Genomic DNA, 13846 nt, shown 5'->3' with positions numbered 1-13846 from the left:
ACTTCCACCTTATAAGCGATAGGCAATCCCACTGGGCCATAGGTGGTTATGAAGGTTTTTTGAGTGTTAGGTTATTTTTATTAACTGATGAATCTTCAACCCTACTTTTTGGCAGTCTAAAGAGACTTGGGAAATAAAGTACTTGGTCTCTAAAGCAGAATTTCTAGATTATCTAATCCTTTACGGCCCACTGATGCACTGTGGGCAGTAAGTGATTAGGTTCTGTTTTATTTGATTTCCACATAATTTTTTTGCACTTTAATTTCAGTCATTTTTGATTTTATACAAATTTCATTTCTTGAAAAAAAAAAAAAAAAGTTATTGGTATTACCATTTTTGGTTGGGGGGGGGGGGGGGGGGGTAAAACACACACCGAAAAAGTTATTGCCTTTTGTGAGTAGGATTGTTTTGCCTCTTCACCTTTTCCCTAACCTATTAGGCTCAGTAACTTGAATCAGTATTATGGCTGAGTGACTTGATTTCATATATCTTCTTCTTCTACAGCTTCTCCTCTACACCTTCCTGTCTTGGGCTGTCACCACATCCAAGTTCTTCATCTTCAAGTCCTCTTCTACCAGCTCCCTCCATCTCTTCTTTGGCCGCCCACGCTTCTGCCTTCCTTGCACATCCATCTGCATGACCCTTCTTCCCACATATTCGTCCTCCCTCCTCATCACATGACCAAACCATCTCAACCTTGCCTCCTGTATTTTTGCTCCTAAGTTTGTAACTTTCACTGTTCCCCTGACATAGTCATTTCTCAGATGATCCTTTCTGGTCACACTGCACATCCACCTAAGCATTCTCATCTCTGCTACTTCCATCCTGCTGATGTTATTTTTTCCTCAGGGCCACAGTTTCTATAGCATATGTCATAGCTGGCCTCACTACTGTCCTATAAATTTTGCCTTTCATAACACTCCAGCCATCTCCCTCCAGTTCCTCTAACCCGCTTGTATCCTGCATCCCACTTCCTTCTCAGCTCCTCCATCTTCTTCCACTGTTGAACCTAAGTATCTAAAGTTCCTTCCAGCTCCAGATCTGCCTCCTGGCCACCGCCCACTGCGCAACACATATACTCTGTCTTACTTCTGCTCAGTCTCATACCTCTCTCTTCCAGTACTTTTCTCCATCTTTCCAGTTTAGTTTCCGCTTCTTCTCTTGAATCTACACACAGCAAGATGTCATCTGCATACAACATTGTCCAAGGTGCATCTTCTCTCACCTCCTCTGTTACCACCTCCATCACGATATTAAACAGAAATGGACTTAATGCTGACCCTTGATGCAAGCCAACTGTTACTTGAAAACTTTCTGTCTGTCCCAAACAGGTCCGAACACTTGTCTGTACATTTCCCACACCAACCTGACATATTTCTCCGGCACCTTCTTCTCCCTCAGACACCTCCAGACTTCTTGCCTTGGCACTCTATCGTCTGCTTTCTCCAGATCAATAAATACCAGATGTAGCTCCCTTTGTTTCTCTCGATATTTTTCCATCATCTGTCGTAACCCAAAGATAGCATCTGTTGTTGATCTACCAGGCACGAAGCCAAATTGTTCCTTTGCAATCTCCACCTCCTCCCTCAATCTACCATCAAGAACCCTTTCTAGGATCTTCATTGTGTGGGACATCAACTTTATTCCTCTGTAATTTTTACAGTCTTGTGCATCCCCTTTACCCTTGTAGATGGGAACAAGAGTACTCTCCCTCCATTCCTCGGGTATATTTTCCTGTTGGCAAACTTTAATGAACAGGTCCCACAGCAGGTCAATTCCCTCTTCCCCCAGTGCCTTCCATGCTTCCACTGGAATTCTGTCGGGGCCCACCGCTTTTCCATTCCTCATCCTCTTCGTGGCCTCCGTCACTTCCATTCTACTGATGTTCTGCACCATCCCCTCAGAAGGCTGCCCATCTCCTCTGTGAGTCCTTGCATTTTCCTCATTCAAAAGTCCCTCAAAGTATATTTTCCATCTGTTTCTTATGTCCACATCCCTCCATAATACTCTTCCTTCAGCATCTTTGATCTGCCTCACATGTAAGATGTCCTTAGCTGCTTTATTTCTACATTTCGCTAGTTGGTAAATTTTCCTTTGTCTCTAATTGATCATACAGATCTTGATATGCCATGGCCTTCGCCTGTGCCACAACTCTCTTGGCTTCTTGCTTTCTCTCTTTGTACACCTCTCTGTCCTCTTCCACTCTTGACTCATCCCACTTCTGCTTTGCCTTCCTCTTAGCTGTCACTGCCACTTGTACATCATTATTCCACCACCAACCCTCCTTCTGCTCTCTAATCTTTCCAGATGTCTCACCAAGCACCTCGATTGCACAACTCAGGATTACTTTTGAATTATGTTTCCACCAATCTTGTACACTTTCCAGTCCATCTGAAATCCTCTCTAACACTCCCTCCCTAAAACGATTCCTCACACTCTCCTCTTTTAAGCGAAACCACTTAATTGTCTTCGTCCCATGGCAACCAGAAGTTCTTATCTTCAATCTTATTTTAAAGTCTGCGCACAGCAGTCGGTGTTGTTGTGCTACTTGATCTGTTGGAATTACTTTACAATTTGTCACAACCTTAAGATGTTTTCTTCTAGTCAAAATGTAGTCAATTTGTGAGCTGTTGTTACCACTTCTAAATGTTATCAAATGTTCTTCCCTCTTGAAGAAAAACGAGTTCACAATTACCAGATCAAACGCTACTGCAAAGTCCACAACCCTCTCTCCTTCCTGGTTCATCATTCCCACTCTGTGGCCACCATGCACCCTTTCACAGTCTCTATTCTGTCTTCCTATGTGCCTGTTCAAGTCTCCTCCGACAATCACCATCTCATTTTCTTCCAATTCCCTCATTTCTTCATCTAACACGTTCCAGAACTCATCTTTTCCCTCTGCTGTACAACCAACTTGCGGGGCATATATATATATATATATAATACGACCACCCGCTCTTCTCCAAGACCCAATTTCATTTGCATGATCCTGTCGTTCCTTCTACCCACGTCCAGTACTTCACCCTTCATTCTGCCACACACCACAATTCCTACACCATTTCTTCCCTCGTTATTCGCTCCAGACCTGATTTCATATATAAACCTAATTAATGCTCTGATAGAACAGTTAATTCTCGCTAATTTATTTCAGGGTTAAAAAAGCCTGCAGCTTCCATGTGAGATGAGCTACATCACTTTCAGTTGAAAAACAAAGTTTTTCCCTAAGTTTATCAAGTCTTTGCAAGTGGGAGTTCTCTAGTTATTCTCGAGTTCTCTAAGAATCATTAAATTCCTATGTATCCTCAAGAGAATTGTGCAAGATAGTATAATAGTACAACATGAAAGTTTTTGCGTTATTACAACCTTCCATCCATCATCCACGTTAGTCTTATCTGTCAGGACTCTAGTTTTGTCAATCTTATTTCAGTTTTCTTAGTCAGTTCCTACTGATAAACTTAAATGCAGGTCCCTGTTATATACCCAGGATTTCTCATATATTTGTCTTAAAAGTCAGATTGATCTTGACTACCTCTATATGCCCTTAAAACGCTTGTTTCTCAAAATTTCTCTTCTACAATTTTTCTTACTCCTTAGTATGCTTGCGTGGAATACTAAGTAGGTTAATTCCTCTATAATTCTTGTTGAGTTTTATATAGAAATGTGTACTGTGAGTGCTTTACTTTAATCATCCAGAATTTGACTTACTGAATCAGATTTTCAGAATTCAGAATGCCACTGTAAAACTCTGCCTCCATACTTGATCACTTCTGGTTGGATATTATCTACTCTGGCTTCATTGTTTTTGATGGGTTTTTCTCTACCTCAGTACTGATATGTAATCCTGATTCAATTTCTGTCACTGAAAGATTGTTAGATGAAACAGTTTCTCCAAACATCTTAAAAACTAAATGCCTCTACATCACCTTTATCATACAGTCTGTGTTGCATTAAGTATAAATGTATCATTTTAAAATGGACAGTGCTTGGCATTATCATGCAGCTCTAGTTTCATTTATATGCATTTATTGTTAACTTGACACTGCTCTGTTTTCACCCTTAGTCATGTAATGCCAGCTGCTAATATTTGGAGCATGAAATTTCAGGCTTTTATTGACTTCAGAAGTTTCTTTTTACAAAATTTAGACATACTGAGTGGAATTTTTAATTTGACAAATTCACAAAATATCAAAAAGATGGTGTTACTGTTTTTATATATATATACATATGTCTCTTCCATCTAGGTTCTTAATGCACAACAAAATTTGGCAACATCTCATTTATTGGGATCACAGTTGGTTCAAACAAGACCTACACCTGGACCAGCTCCTACTCCTGCTGGTCCCCCAAACCACCACCTTCAAGGTCTTCACAGCCTTCAGCCGGTCCAGCCAGGCCCTACCACATCATACTATTCATCTTCTGCCCAGGGTCAAACAGCACCTAGCTTTTATCATCAACCTCCTGCCACTCCTGGTTCTCCAATGCAACAGTTTCCCTCTCAGCAGGGATATGGCTCACAGTCTGCACTGAACATAATTCCACCATCTGCTGTAACTCAGAACTTTCGTAATTTTGGTGGTCATCAGTTCAAAGCTAACACAGTTATGAACAGTATTGGTCCTGGTGTCGAATCGTCAACTTCGCTTAGGTCAAACTCGCGTTCTCCCACAATGGACACTGCATCCTCAACTAGAGGAGGTGGAGGGGTGTTTGCACTTGGGAATACAACAACAACAACAGTTAATTCAGGATCTGTTGTAGCTGTCCCTCAGATATCAAGCCCTGGAGTAGTTGGAAAAGTTGGTCAACAGACCAGTTCTTCAGGTGGTGCTAGGCTTACAAGCTCAACTTCAGGCAAAGGATCTCAGTATACTTTAACTCAAGCCCAGCAACATTACTATTTTGGCCAGCAGAAATTCAACCATGTCCAGTCTCCTGGTGTACGACCACAAGTGATGTTCCCAGCTATTGTTAGAAATAGTCCTCACCAGTCTCAACATGGAACTGCAACAGGTGGTATACATTATCCTTCACCCATTCAGAGACCTGGTGGTCATACCACTACTGCTACAACAACTGCTACTAGTAGTCAGCAGCAGCAACAACAATCTCAGAAAATTGGGCGCGCACAAGTAAGTTTATTTCTTTATTGGTTTAATAGACATTCACATCCCTTGCCAACATTTGAACTTTGCCGAAGTTTGAATTTGCATTCTACTTAAATTTTTTCTTTATTTTTAATATAGGACAGCAGTTTTAAATTAAGAAATTACTTGTTCCAACTGGGGGTTTAAAATGTCTTTAAACACATCTCATTGTTTTGTTAAAAAATATAATTATATCTCTTAACAAATTATCTATTGTTAGGAATTCAGTTGTCTGACAGTAGTTTTTGTCTTGCAAAAAGAGGCATTTGTGGGACATACATATCCATTGTTTGAAATGAAATTATGCCTTTATTTTACATTTACAGAGTCCTTCATAAAAATAAAAGATCCCATGTGTTTGGCATTCAAATATGTGGGATCAAATTATGGTAGCCAAATCCAGCTATTTGTGTTAGGAGGCATATAAAAAAAAAGAGAGATGTTAATGAAATAAGCATGTGAAAAACTTGGGCAAGTGGGCAAAGTCGAAATAGCAGCTGAGATGTGAATAACAGAAATTTTAGAAAACAGGTTCAGCATCTTTGATTTAGATGTGAAATCTGACTCATTTTGTTATGAGAAAAGCAGAGATCTCTTTTGAAGTACTCTGAAAAACAGTACTCCTAGGGCTATAGTAATGATCAAATTTTAAGATAATATTCATCACTCATTCGTTCCTTCATTTTAAGCTTTCTGCAGTGTCTTCTCATTAGTAGCACTTTAAAATGTATCCAGGTTTTCTTTGGCAGCAATGAGGCTTGATTGCTATATTTTATTTTGTGTGAGAATAGTCATGTTTTTGCCATGTTCTTTCTTCCTCCCCTTCCAGAGTTTTTTGTGTGGCCAGTGTTGGGTATGTTGTGAGTCAAACTTCCCCTGAAGTGACCAATATTTAATATATCAAAGCCATATGACATTGATAGCGAAAAGGATCCTTTGGAACTAGTACTTCAATAATCCGTGTTATGTTTTGAGGAATGACATTCAGAAAGAGAAGAAAAAAATTCCACTACCTTCCAAAAATTGGTCATATCAGTGACATTAAGGTTTCTCTAAGCATTCACCCTGCCCTTTGTAGGATAATTGTCAATAAATATTTCCAAGAACTTGGACTGATATTAAAGAAGCGTTCAAAGATTGTTTCCATATACTTGCTACAGTTCTCCAGGTATGTTTGAGAACTTCTCATTGCATTTTCTCTTACACAACCAGATTGGTTAAGCTTTTGAGGTTAGGGAGAAAGAGCATATAGCAGTTTTGCACATCACAAGAAGGGTAAAACAGGACTCATGTCATTGGTGCAACAGAAAATCATAATGCCTTTTTGGCCTAATGTTAAATCTGGATGGGACTTACTCTTAGTAGCACTTGGTCACATGGATCAATGGGTTTTTGATTTTTTAAAAAAAAACAAAAAAACTTTATTGTTGCTTTTCACAACAGCCCATACCTGAGTTTAATTTGTCATGAATTTGAAAGTTTTCAGCTCCTTATCTTCGTTTGGTGACTTGGAGATTTGTCATTAGCAAGTTGATGTCACGCTGATAGCAAAACAATGTCTGGTTTGAGGCAGTCCAGAGTACCTATAGAACAAGGTACTCTAAGTAAAATTAAAATCAATTTGTATATCAGTATAACAAAGAGAATGCAATTGAAACTTTTTAAAAATTCAGCAAAAAGTTAACATGTAGAACAATTAGTTCTCTTTTACTGTTTAAAATAAAGGAATGTTTTTTTGGGTAATTGAAATTGCAATTTTGTTAGTATATTTATTAATAAAATATTTTCATTTTGTGGCCTATGTCCCATATACAAATTCATCACTTAAAATATGATATATATTAAGCCTCTATACACGGATGATATATATCTGTATACAAAGTGAGGAGTTTTCGGGGAGACATGCACAAAAGCCATCACCATCAGTTCTTTTGGGTTTTTTTTTCATGTAGCATACTAAAATACATCATAAAATTTATTTTAAAAAAAAATTATATATATATATATATATACAGATGAAAACAAAGAAATATACTTGCATACTCTAGACCAGTGCTTTCCAAACTTTTCATGTTGGTGACACACTTTTTAGACAAACGTAATTTCCTGGCTCAGTAATTCAGTCTGATGGGTCATGTGGTCCGTATTAATGCAGACCGTTCAACAGTTGATTCTTGCGTAGTTTCCTCTATAGTCGATACATTTTGTTCATCACAAACATCACCTTCAGCTTTTCTTTTATTAATTAGAAACTTATCCATTTTACAGGTAATTCAACACCAATTTGATAAATAAAACTGTGCGAATTTATTGTAAAGCTTTAACAGTAACTAAACATAAAATACAAGCATCAGCTCTTCATTTATTCACGTTGCAGTTTGAATAAACATCAATAATAATATTTGTACGAATAAGTGGTGCGCTTTATTTTTATTGGTCGAACGATAATAAGAACCGGGCGACTACTACGTGATAAAACCACAGGGATGAATTCTGCTGCATTTATTCTCCATTATTTATCGAAATATATTGATATGAAATATTCTTAAAGGTTAAAAATAATTAAAAGATAGTTTGTATATATAATTTTAACAGTGCTAACTAAAAGTCTTACCGGTACTTTGCGAAATGGATTCCGCTGTGGAAATTTTCAGCGATTATTCTGTTTAACGCTTTATATTCGCACGCCACACCTTCACGCTGCAGCCATCACACTAACGTGTCACGACACACAGTTTGGGAAGCTCTGCTCTAGACGGTTCTGTGTGTAAAAAAAATGCTCAGGGAACCATATGGATATTTTGCTTTGAATTTTCTTCAGTGCCTAATGGAACTATTGAAAATATTTTGATTTTCAATAGTTATAATGGTGCTTGCCATAGCGATGACTATATGTACATATTTTAGCAGCCATACAGAAATAACATGGTACTGTGTACAGAACCGCCTTACACTCTCCCAAAAGAAAAGGCTGGTTAGTGCCATTTCAGATGTTTGATTTGCTTGCTGTTACTAAAACTGAAGCAGATAGCATTTTAATTAGCGACACTTAATGGTCTGACAGTCTAGAATGCAACCATGATTTCTGAACTAACTGACTCCATATTTATAATTCTGTGTTGGATTAGTCCCTTAAAACTTATACAGTACCACATTTCCTAAACAGATAACCATTTTGGATTCTTTGGCCACATCTGCAGTAAATGTTTCTTGAACTTGATTGTTTCAAGCAGAAGACAAACTCATCTGGACATAGTTGTTGGTACATTTTGTTTTACTTCATATAGTTTTTTTTAAGATGATCCCACACATGAAAGATTACAGGACCTATAGTTCCATGTGTGGGTAAGTGATTAAAGAAAAAGAGGTAGCCTATTGGTATTTTTCTTAAAGAGTTGGAGGTTGTACATGGTGGGAAAAATAGTATGGAAGAGATTATTCAAAAGAATAGAAGTGGATGGAATAAAGAAAGACAATGAGAAAATCGTTCAATACATTTGGACAGTGGCTGATCTGGTTCGTATGTGGTTAGAAGAAAGTGGGGGAATGGCAGTGGCCAATTCAGAGGAGCATGGCTTATACCTATAGAAAAGGCATAGTTCAAAAGCAGTATACACCTATGGGGAAGGGTCATCTATTAAACAGATTACATTTTTCTGAATGATGATTTTTAGCCTAGACCTTCCCCACTAATGGGTAAAGGCCTCTCTCATTGTGAGATAGTTGGATCTGCTTCTCTCATGGTGACCTACTCTGTGTGCGTGGGTGGGTGAAAGACAATTACAAACATTCATTCTCTGGGTAGGATTCAAACCCACGGCCTTTTGGCTGGAGAGTGGATATACTAACTACACCTCCCCAAGAATATCAGTAAGAATTCTTGGGGAGGTCTTAGGTGCACCACCTAAAATGTGGGAACAACATTCCATGATTGTTCAGATCTGAGACTTATGAAGTGTTATGAGTTTAGAGGAAGGGAAATAATGTTTTGAATGGAAAGCAGACCAAGCTTTTTAGAGGCTATGTATGTAACCTGTTTGCATCAGGATAAATTCGGTGAGTCAACCCAAGAAGATAAGCTGATCTTGAAAGGAAATTGGAACATTATCAAAAGTAAGAGGGAGTGAGCTGGGCCCTTTCTTGTGGATAATAAGGCAGGCTTGTATTTTATGACATTGAACTTGACTAAGTTTTCTTCATCCCATTAATGTTGCTGCTTCACCTTCAACATTAATTAGAATGTTGAGGAGATCAGTGTTTGTCATTGGTTATGGAAGATCCTTGAGGCATCTATGATTTTGAGTACTATGTGGTTTTTTGAATGAGGAAGTGGAATAAAGAGTACTTTTGTCGGCAAAGCTGTGAATAGGATTTGAAGTCAGAGAGAAGTCATTGGTAGAAAGGAGGAAGAGTGTGGGTAAGATTACAGAAACGTGGGGATACTCCTGCATTGGTGGAGAAATATGAAGAGGAAACTGGCAATCCAATATGCTTGAAATTATGTGTTTTTAATAAAAACTAACCAAATATCTATTTTTAGGTCATTAGTTGATAGGCATGTCCATCCTATGTTAGTGATAGCCATAATATAACCAGTGAATTAAAAATAATGGATTTTTTTTAAAAAAATTAAATTATAATGAAACAAATGTAAATATGATAGAGAATTAAAGAAACTGTTTGCTTTTATTTTAAAATAAAGTTAATTTTGCTAACACTTACTTGCAATGCGTTCTATTAAGAATTTTCCATTGCACAAGGTGAATGTCAATGTATATCTTTCCACATAAATACTGAAAAATACACAGATATATATATGTACACCCCCTCCCCCCCCCCCAAAGAAAAGAAAAAAAAGTCGAGCCTTGACTGTAAGACAGTTCTAAATTTTCTTCAAAACCAAAAAATAACTTATCATGCAGCTTGGTCATGACTAGTTACATGTAGGTGGTCTGAGTTGCCACTCTTAAAGAATTTTGTGATTTTTTAATAAGACAGCTGCTATAGACATCTATATTGTTTTTTGAACTATTAGAGCAGTGTTTCTAATAGTTCTCAAAGTGTGACTATTCAACTTTAGCATTAAAGTTGTGCGTGCATAATGATTACTAAAATTCCTTGAAGGGAGGGTGGTCCCCATCTAGAAATGTCTATATTGACTTGAGATTATTGTAAATGTAATGCATGATATCTGTCTGGTACATGCATGCCAACTAAATATAGACCAATCAGCATAACTGTAATAGTGTTACTTCCAAGCCATCCTGGAGTCCAAAGACTCATAGCAGAAGGTTGAACACTCACAGACCACAATAATGCTTCAGACAATAAGACATTTAATGTTGGAGCATTCACACCCCATGCAAAAAAATCTTTTTCACTTTTTTACTGACTGATGGCTCCTCTCAACTTAACTCGTTCAAATTGCCTCCATCCACCAAGATTTGAAGATCACATTCCCTCAGTCTGTCCTCGTACTCTCACCAGTGGTTTCTTATTGCTAATATATACCAGGTGACCAGATTTGTGCCCAGAATTCCACGTGAGATCTGATTAGTACCTTGTATTAGAGTGGAATTATTACCCCCTTATCCATACATTCTTTACATTGTGGCAGCAATTTTCTGAGTAGCCCTTGCAACTTTTGCAATGTGTTCACCTGAACTTCAGCTTCCTGTCCACCAAAATGCTTAAATGCCTTGCCTCTTCCTGAAGCAAAGTTCCTCCAATATGGTAAATCTTTCCAAAGCACCAACCTATTCAAATCCTCTTGTAACAACATCACATCAGCTCTTCCAGGCATTGCTCTTCCTAATTTAGCATCAGCAAACAACTGAATATCTCACACCTGAACTATATCATTGTAACCAAGCTAACAAATGACTATCCCTCCCCATCCTTCTCAATTTCAACATTTTAGCATGCGGTACCCTATCAAATACATTGACAAAATCCAGATAAATCACTGTGATAGCATCTCTGTCCAGTCTATTTGTCATCCTGTTATAAAGTTACTAAAACATGACCTCTCCTTAACAGAGTCATGCTGTTCTATTGAAAGAATTCGTTTCTTATCAAGAATGGAAATCTTTAGAAGAAAGTTTTACTAGAATCTCAGCACTGGGATGACCTCCTGGACTTTTATACCTTGTTTTCATAGTTTAATTAATGCTTCCAATCTTACAATTCTAGCATCTGCTCGGATTTCGTAATAGAAATTATTCTCACGGGGATGAGTGCTTTTATTCCTCAGTCCACTCAAAATCGTCAACATTTATCCAAACCCTAGGTTTCTAACAACTTTTCCAAAGTTGTTGGAAGCCCAGATTGTTTTTGACTGGGGCCAGTGGCCCAGTCAAAACTTCCGGCCTCTCAGCTTACATTGCTTTGGGAAATTGTTACATCTCCCACAGAAAAGGCAGATCTCTTGGTTCAGTTTTTATCTCCTCTCACGGACGGCCAAGGCACAACAGCACCCACCATTCCACAAACTATCCACAGTATGCTTCCTGAAATTTTAGAAAAATCATCAACAATACCTTGATACCAACAAGTCTCCTGGCGTTGTGATATTCCTCCTGTTGTACTAAAAGCTTGTGCTCCAGAACTCTCACCAGTCCTGCATCATATCTTCATCTCTAAGCTACCAAATGACTATCCCTCCCCATGCTTCTCAATTCCAGTGTTCTAGCATGTGGTACTCTATTAAATACCATCCATCTTACTCATTTGGCATCTACCCCACAGCCCAGAAGCAAGCTTTTGTCCATGCTATTTCTATAAAGGGAGATGTCAACCATCAAACTGTCACCATATTGCTCTGACCTCAATACTCTGAAAAATAATGGAAAAGGTCATCAGTACTAACTGCTTCACTACTTAGAGACCCACCAGTTACTTCATGATCACCATTATGGATTCTGCAACTCTTGTTCCCTACTATATTTCCTAGCCAACTTCACCCACCTTTGGATGCAGACCATGGGAAAATTTAGAGAAACAAAGTCCCTCTTGATATTTCCAAGGCATTTGAGTCTGGCATTGTGGCTTTGGCCTCCTTACCAAGTTACCATCCTTAAGTATTTCTCCCTCTCTTTGTGAATGGACTGTTGGCATCTCTCTGCTGTTCACTCTGAGGTTATTACAGATAGTTTCCTTTCATCAGATTTTTCAGTTAGTGCTAGTATGTACCCTAGGGCTCAGTGCTGTCACCTACCCTTTCCTCCTATGCTTTAATGATCTTCTCTCTCTCTCTCTCTCTCTCCTTGACATCCAATCCTGTTCATAGCTTTCCTGATGACAGTATTCTCCACTCTTTATTATCATTTTCAAAACTTTGTTTTCATGTAACTCATTCTTCAAGATAATCAGTGTCTTAAACTCTGATCTCCTTTTCATTCTTAAGTGGGGTGAGGATAACCTGGCAAATTTTAATGCCACCAAAATGCAGTCCTCTTTCTCTTTTCTAGAAAGACCCTCGCTTCTTCTCTCACTTTTGACAATAGTTTTCTCTCTTTGGGTTAACTCTCACATCTAATCTATCCTGGCATAAACACATCAGGTCCATTACTTCATCTTCCAAAAAAACATTATTTTCTGTTCCAAATGACAGTATTCTATGTCCCTCCCACTCAAGTCCTGACACTTTAAAACTCAAATCTGCCCAACCTTAGAATATTGTTCTCACATTTGGGGTGATGCACTTAAAAATTTCTCTTAAAATACTTGATTGTACAGAAGCATTAAATTCTTAATTGATCCCCTCCCTCACCAACTTCCTCCAGTCACTTCTCCATAGATGTTTTGTTGCTACATTATGTCTCTTCTATATTTTCATGGGCACTGCACATATACAGTGATACAATAAGGTTTTGTCAGACTGCCAAATTGCATGAAGTTAACTTTTTGAAAAGAATTCATTTTTATGAATATATTCAATCTTAAATGTAAATTATATATAGAATGACATTGACAGATTTCTTTTAAAATTGGTGTTCTTTTACGTAACATTACTTATTCAGCTATTTTTTATTTATTGATTGATTTATTATTAATTATCCTGTATACAGCTGCAGTATGACCTTTTCTGTCCTTGCACCAGTAAATCGCAAACAAAGCAATCCTGAAATCGTATTTTCTTGAACAGTTTGTTGGCATCTGTTGTATATATTTTATTCATGAATATGCATGACATGTATGGGCTTTTTGTACTTAATCTGCAGCATTTAGGTATGATGTCATAAAAATGTTTGTTCTCTATCACATAGAGAATTTGAGTTCAGTAGAATATCTCAACCAGAAAATGGTGAAGTCTGTTATGACAAACAGGTGAGTGAATTGGATGGCTGCTCTATCATCCTTTTTTGGGAAGATAGCGATTGCTGTATTCCAGGGTTTAATGGTAATTCTTTTGAATTCTTGCTAAAGAGCATGATCCAAAAGCACCTTAATGTATGGGCTTTTATTATATTTAAAAAAAAAAAAAAAAAAAAGATTGCAGCCTTACTAGTAGTATCTTAATGAAACTTCTTTTTACCTCAGGAGCCTATGGCTATATTTTGTTAGTGTGCATTATTGTAGTAGGACTGCACAAAAATTCATTATTGTTCCTAACCAAATGTGTTTTGGATATATATTAAAAATAAGCACATGAATAATTTTAATACACAGCAATTTGTTATTCATTTGCTTGATCCTCT

At 37.7% G+C, this 13846-nt stretch overlaps 1 protein-coding gene across 4 annotated transcripts in view; it reads left to right on the top strand.

Annotated features, from left to right (window-relative positions):
* Window positions 1-13846, top strand: part of LOC150092429 (uncharacterized) — a 366960-nt gene that overhangs the window by 341616 nt on the left and 11498 nt on the right. For all 4 annotated transcript variants that reach the window (XM_090415095.1, XM_090415093.1, XM_090415094.1 and 1 more), the window contains one exon: window positions 4242-5132. In XM_090415095.1, the coding sequence (XP_090271221.1) occupies window positions 4242-5132 (891 nt within the window). The remainder of the gene's footprint in view (window positions 1-4241; window positions 5133-13846) is intronic.

Source organism: Typopeltis vanoorti, chromosome 26 (assembly GCF_054136105.1).
Source record: "Typopeltis vanoorti isolate ZY-2024b chromosome 26, IOZ_Tvanoo_1.0, whole genome shotgun sequence".
NCBI classification, from domain to species: Eukaryota; Metazoa; Arthropoda; class Arachnida; order Uropygi; family Thelyphonidae; genus Typopeltis; species Typopeltis vanoorti.
The sequence above is the reverse complement of the archived record's forward strand: the minus strand, read 5'-3'. Positions and strand labels throughout refer to the sequence as shown.